The sequence below is a fragment of the Blennius ocellaris genome (genome assembly GCF_963422515.1).
Source record: "Blennius ocellaris genome assembly, chromosome: 14".
In the NCBI taxonomy this organism is placed as follows: domain Eukaryota; kingdom Metazoa; phylum Chordata; class Actinopteri; order Blenniiformes; family Blenniidae; genus Blennius; species Blennius ocellaris.
In genome coordinates this window covers 6,350,590-6,357,416 of record NC_137663.1, presented here as the reverse complement: position 1 = coordinate 6,357,416, position 6,827 = coordinate 6,350,590, and the positions used below count along the sequence as shown (strand labels likewise).

At 45.2% G+C, this 6,827-nt stretch overlaps 1 protein-coding gene across 2 annotated transcripts in view; it reads left to right on the top strand.

Annotated features, from left to right (window-relative positions):
* Window positions 1–5,585, top strand: part of LOC308139771 (platelet-derived growth factor receptor beta-like) — a 19,089-nt gene extending 13,504 nt beyond the window's left edge. For both annotated transcript variants that reach the window (XM_080509295.1, XM_080509296.1), the window contains 14 exons: window positions 83–177; window positions 318–450; window positions 593–697; window positions 1,723–1,827; window positions 1,922–2,024; window positions 2,173–2,288; window positions 2,413–2,528; window positions 3,236–3,358; window positions 3,481–3,592; window positions 4,516–4,615; window positions 4,763–4,868; window positions 4,944–5,046; window positions 5,121–5,259; window positions 5,349–5,585. In XM_080509295.1, the coding sequence (XP_080365421.1) occupies window positions 83–177; window positions 318–450; window positions 593–697; window positions 1,723–1,827; window positions 1,922–2,024; window positions 2,173–2,288; window positions 2,413–2,528; window positions 3,236–3,358; window positions 3,481–3,592; window positions 4,516–4,615; window positions 4,763–4,868; window positions 4,944–5,046; window positions 5,121–5,259; window positions 5,349–5,427 (1,535 nt within the window). In that variant the 3' untranslated portion in view covers window positions 5,428–5,585. The remainder of the gene's footprint in view (window positions 1–82; window positions 178–317; window positions 451–592; window positions 698–1,722; window positions 1,828–1,921; window positions 2,025–2,172; window positions 2,289–2,412; window positions 2,529–3,235; window positions 3,359–3,480; window positions 3,593–4,515; window positions 4,616–4,762; window positions 4,869–4,943; window positions 5,047–5,120; window positions 5,260–5,348) is intronic.
* The last annotated feature ends 1,242 nt before the right edge of the window (window positions 5,586–6,827 follow it).

Genomic DNA, 6,827 nt, shown 5'->3' with positions numbered 1-6,827 from the left:
TGGTTTCTCTATATTTGTGTTTTTCTCTGTTCATCTCCACCTGTTTGTCTCCACCTGTTCGTCTCCACCTGTCTGTCTGCAGCTCTCCTGTCCCAGGTTGCCGTTCTTGCCGTAGTTTTGGTTCTTGTCATTGTTGCTGTCATCTTTCTCATCATCCTCATCGTCCTCTGGAGGAAGGTCAGTACCCACGGCACAGTACCAGTACCAGAGAGTTATTTGTTCTATTGGAGTAGGAGTTCTACTGTCGTGTTTTTAGTACTTTGGTATTTTGCTGCACTGCAGTATTTGAGTGTTCTGTTTTTATTTTCTGTTGGCAGAAGCCTGGTTATGAAGTACGTTGGAAGGTGATTGAGTCGGTCAGTCCAGATGGGCAGCAGTACACCTACCTTGACCCCACCAACCTGCCCTACAACGCCAGTTGGGAAATACCTCGAGACCGAATCGCACTAGGTACCATATCCAGAGGGCCAGAGGTCCAAACAACACATGTAGACTGCACGTAGTACTATGTGCAGTATTCTGTGCAGTACTGTGTCTCCTAGCATGTGAAGTACTCTGTGCAGTAAAGTGCAACCACTTATGTGTGTTTCAGGTCAGGTTTTGGGTTCGGGTGCGTTTGGACGTGTGGTCGAGGCGACGGTCTCTGGTCTCACTCACTCTGATTCCACAACTAAAGTGGCTGTAAAGATGGTGAAACGTACGTCTGAACATCAGCCATGAAGTCCAATACGGGGAAGTGGTGCCTTGCTCATGCAGTATGAGCGAGCTGGGCAGCCGCATGGTGTCATGGACAACTGCAGCGGACGCGGGATATTGGGATGTGGGATGTACCTTTACTGAGGACATTAGGCATGCTGGTGTGAGAGGTCGAGAGATACTAACTACACCTAGTATTTGGGGTGACCTCCACATGCAGCATCAGCTCTGGAACCACACTTGATAAGGGATTGTCTCTTTTCTACACGGGCAACTTGGATGAGGGACTCCAGGAAAGTGTGGTTGAACTCAGGGGTCCCTGAGTTTCACCACAGAGAGGGAGAGAGTCGCCCTTCTGTGGCTTAAAGTTGCAGCAAGAAAAACTGTGACTGCTGGTTGTGCTTCTGAACAAAACAGCAACTTAGGGTATTTGGCCAGGAAAACACAGGAAAGGATGCAGGTGGACTTCTTCGTGTTACTGGATGACTTTAGGTCATGGTTGATAGACCTTTGTCAGGAAGCCACGTCCCTGAGGGGACTTCTGGCTCAGCAGACTGGGAGCTGCAGGCTAAATAGGAGTAACAGTTGTTGAAGCACAATCTGTGGCACAGGAGGAGTTTGGAGACAGAGATGTTGCAGGATGTGAATATTGCGTTCTGTCTTGGTTGACACAACTCTACAGTATCGCCTATAACCTGGGTAAATGGCCTTTGGACTGACATAACGTCAGTTTAAGTGGAAGAAACCTTTGCAGAACCAGGCTCAGAGGATGCTGCCTTCCGATGTCTTGGTGAAGATAGAAATAGAGCAAAGGACAGGACTGAGACACAGAGCAACAAGTAACAAAGTGAATGTCAGAGTCGTCCCAGAAGAGCTGGAGGACGTTACTGAGAACGTAGATGTCTGGGCTTCCTTGCTATTACTGCAAACACTTGTGGACTGAGAGGGGGGAAACTCTGTCTCTACATCTACCTCTGTCTGTGTCTGACCCTGTCTGTCCGTCTGTCCGTCTGTCTGTCTCCACAGAGCGGAGGGATGCGGTTCAGTCTCTGATGTCAGAGTTGAAGGTTTTGGGTCATCTCGGTCCTCATCTGAATGTCGTCAACCTGCTGGGAGCGTCCACCAGAGGAGGTTCGCCCCACCAACCTCACCCTCCTGTCCCCTGTCTCACCTGTCTCATCTGTCTTGTATTACATGTCAATTTCTCACCTGTCCGTCTCTCCAGGTCCGCTCTACCTGATCACGGAGTTCTGTCGCCACGGCGACCTGGTCAACTACCTGCAGAAGAGCAAGCATTCATTTCTCCAAGGGGACACTCAGAGTGGGAGGTGAACACACGCGCGCGCGCACACACACACACACACACACACACACACACACACACACACACACACACACACACACACACACACACACACACACACACACACACACACACACTCACATAGGGCCCGCCCCTTCACTGTGTCTCCACAGTGATGGCGGTTACATGGACATGAACAAAGAGGAGAGCGTCCAGCACGTTGCCATGAAGGAGCTCAACTACGCCGACATCGAACCCGCCGTGTATGAGAACCCGGACACGCCTGCAGGTGACTTCCTCCTCCACCTGTAACACACCTGTAACACCTCTTCCTATAGTGCCCTCTTGTGTTCATCTGAGTGAATCCTGTCTGCGGTGGTCACCTGTGAAATGACACCTCTTTGGTTTTTCAGACCAGCGGGAGGCGCCGGCGCTCCTCCTCAGCGACCCGCCCCTCCTCTGTCTGCACGACCTTCTCAGTTTCTCCTTCCAGGTCTCTCAGGCCATGAACTTCTTGTCATCCAGGAAGGTAACTCACACCTAAACCACAAATAACCCACAACGAACCTGATTCACGTGGCGTGTCGGACGTTGTTTTGACACACTGAGCCTCATCTGCTCAACATGCATATATTTAAAAAACAGACTCTGATGTGATGCGCACAAAATGATGCTGTCAATTTGGTGTGTCTGTCTACTGTTGATCAGATCTTAAAAATACTAATACAACAGAACTAATCTGATTTACCAACTAATTTACATTTTTGATGGTTGTCTATTTTTTACCATGTATTTTGTAAAGGAGGTGTAAATCAGTTCAGCTCTTAGCCAACATGCTGCTTGGCACAGTGGTGAGGCACATTTCCTTTGTACATTATTATGAGATTAGATTAGATTAAGTTGTACTTTGTTAATCCCACAACGGGGGAATTCATATTGTTTCAGCAGTAAATACTGAAATTAAAATATTTGAAATAGACAATCAACTAAAAGTAAAGAAGCAAAATATACAATATACCAGAAAAAGAAGCAAAATACACAGAAATACCTTATCAGAAAAGATAAACACCCCACTGTGAAACACATTAACAACATAACAGTAAGTGGAATGTGCCAGATGAAGGTGTATGACAAAAAAAAAGAAAAAAAAGGTGTCGTGTCGACATGTTGATGAGCTGTGATGTAGAGATGCGCTGCGTCTACACGTCGTTGCATTGATGTGTTGCGTTGATGCAGTGTGTCCACAGAGACCTGGCGGCGAGGAACGTGCTGGTGTGCGACGGGAAGCTGGTGAAGGTCGGCGACTCCGGATTGGCTCGGGACCTGATGAAGGATCAGGATTACGTCGCCCGTGGAAATGTGAGTTTGAGAGTTTCTGAAACGTTATTGGTCCATTGGCAACATCATCATGGTGATCATGATCATCATGGTGATGACATCATCAGATGAGGTGATAACCTGGGCTTTTGATTGGCTGTCAGAGCTTCCTGCCGTTGAAGTGGATGTCTCCAGAGAGCATCTTCCAGAACGTCTACAGCTCTCAGAGCGACGTGTGGTCCTACGGAGTGCTGCTGTGGGAGATCTTCTCTCTGGGTATTGACCAGCACCACCACAGCTAACCAACTTAACCAACATCACTCATATAACCAACATCACCAATATAACCAGCATAACCAGCATAGCCAACACAACCAACATAACCAGCATAATCAATATAAGCAATAAAACCATTATAACCAGCATAGCCAACACAACCAGCATAACCAACTTAATAACCAATATAACCAACATAACCAGCAAATCCAACATAACCAACTCAATAACCAATATAACCAACATAACCAGCAAAACCAGCAAATCCAACATAACCAACTTAATAACCAACATAACCATTATAACCAGCATAGCCAACATAACCAATATAACCAACATTACCAGCATAACCAGCAAATCCAACAGAACCAACTTAATAACCAACATAACCATTATAACCAGCATAGCCAACATAACCAATATAACCAACATAACCATTATAACCAGCATAGCCAACATAACCAATATAACCAACATAACCATTATAACCAGCATAGCCAACATAACCAATATAACCAACATAACCATTATAACCAGCATAGCCTACACAACCAGCATAACCAACTTAATAACCAATATAACCAACATAACCAGCAAAACCAGCAAATCCAACATAACCAACTTAATAACCAACATAACCATTATAACCAGCATAGCCAACATAACCAATATAACCAACATAACCATTATAACCAGCATAGCCAACATAACCAATATAACCAACATAACCATTATAACCAGCATAGCCTACACAACCAGCATAACCAACTTAATAACCAATATAACCAACATAACCAGCATAACCAGCAAATCCAACCTAACCAATATAACCAGCATAACCAGCAAATCCAACCAAACCAATATAACCAGCATACCCAGTATAACCAGTATAACCAGTGTAACCAGTCCTGTGTTGTTCCCAGGTTCCAGTCCGTATTCTGAGCTTCCAATGACCCAGGAGTTCTGCTCCGCCCTGAAGAGAGGACACAGGATGAGTCGGCCACAACACGCCCCTCCTCATATGTATGATACACACACACACACACACACACACACACACACACACACACACACACACACACACACACACACACACACACACACACATACACGCACACACACACACACACACACACACACTCACACACACAGTGTATCATGTGACTGCAGGTATGAGCTGATGAAGCAGTGCTGGGACGACAAGCCTCAGTCCAGACCGTCTTTCTCCTCAGTCGTCGTCTCAGTGGGAAACCTGCTCAGTGACGACTTCAAGCAGGTACAAACACACACACACAACTGCAGAAACACCCATGGACACACACAACTGCTCATGTTGTTTGTTGTGTGCTAGCGTTACCTGCAGCTGGCTGAAGAGTTCAAGAAAGGACAAAATCCGGCCATCGATCAGTCAAGACTCAGTTCATCCAGACAGGAAGACAACAGAGACACACAGGGTGAGACACACACACACACACACACACACACACACACCCTGTCCATCAGTCTAATCTGAAACCTCTTTCTGTAGGAAGCCCCGCCCCTCAGGTGACAGTTGACCTATTGGAGGCGGAGCCAGTGGAGGCAGGCCCCTCTCGCGGTACTTACATCCTCCCTGCCGCTGACGTAACCATAGAAACTGGCAGCGACGCTGCGCTGGACGCAGTCAGGTCACCACCACTTCTCTATTCACTCCGTCATGAACATGCTAGTTTGAACAGTTTGGTTGACTTTACTTTCACTCACTTCCTGTTTGCAGCCCTCAGCAGGCAGATTCTCCCGAGGAGCCGCCTACAGCGCCCCCCGCGGACCAGAAGGAGGAGGAGAGCAACCTTTGATGGTCTCAGCTCTCTGAACAACAAGCTGCAGGGTTGCGAAGCGTTGACCTCCAGGCTGAACTCTTGTATATTCTCATGTATTCTGATAGTTTGAGCTTCTGTTTATTAAACTGCTTCTAGACTCTGACGTAAGAATTTGTTGAATAAAGTATGTTCATCACTCTGAATCTCATGACCGCCTCCTCCTGCACCTCCTCCTGCTCCTCCTCTGCCAGGATGTTATTCTCTGCAAAATGCAGTCAGAGTGCAACAAAATGAGGATGTGAGAGAAGAGTCACATTAACTCACAGTCATGTTGGCACTGGACTTCGAACTATATCAATCCAACTATAACCAATCACAACAGTATAATAACAATAATCATAAGAGTAAAAACTAAACCAGTAATAAAGGATTGGAACAACCATGTCATAATAAAAGAGTCAAAACTCAAAGAAGTCATAACAATGATAAACATTAATATTAACCATTGAATTCAATCATAACAATTGTAACTAACTATAAATATCAATAACAAAAAATACTAAGCATAAAATAATAACTATAAATAATTCTACATATTATTAACCAATCATAATAATCACTGTAGCTTATTAACAATTATAACATAACTTTGAAACTATTGGCAATCGCAACTAAATATATATTGAATTGTGTGCGTGTGTGTGTGTGTGTGTGTGTGTGTGTGTGTGTGTGTGTGTGTGTGTGTGTGTGTGTGTGTGTGTGTGTGTTTCACCCAGAAACTTGATCCACTACAAGATTGTTCATAAGGAATTACTCTCAGACCACTTTATTTATTTACATCAATACTATGAGTTGAATGAAAAAAGGTACATTTTGTAAACTTAAATGAGTCAATCAAAGGCAATGCTTATCCATTTCTTTTTTTCAGAAGATTAATCAGTGTGTACAGTAGCGTGAGGTGTTGATTCAGTCAGGGCCAGCAGTTACTACAACAATCACAACAGCTCATGTATTTCTGGTGTCGGTCTTCTTCGACTCACAATTTCCATTTCTTCTGCAAACAGCACCTTGAAAAAGGTCCTGAAGCAGGTCCTCTATCATATCATGGATCTTGCTGTTAAATTAGCCGCCATCACTCCAGAGCAGCAGATAATAACAGAGCATCATCACCACCTGCCCATGAGCCAAGCAGTCAAACTAATTTCAATGACGACACCCAGACCAGCACTAGAAACTCTGCTGGCCCTAAGGCGGTCTGTTAATAACACATCAAAATGTGATTGGCTGATGATACTGTCACTCAACATTTTAACCCAATAGCAGCGTCCAGCTACCATCAGAGGTTGGCAGTGCTAACCCTGGTCCCCAGCAGAGGAAAGGAGCTGTGATGCATTTAGAGGACATAGGAGATTTGAGCTCCACAAAATAGAACCAGT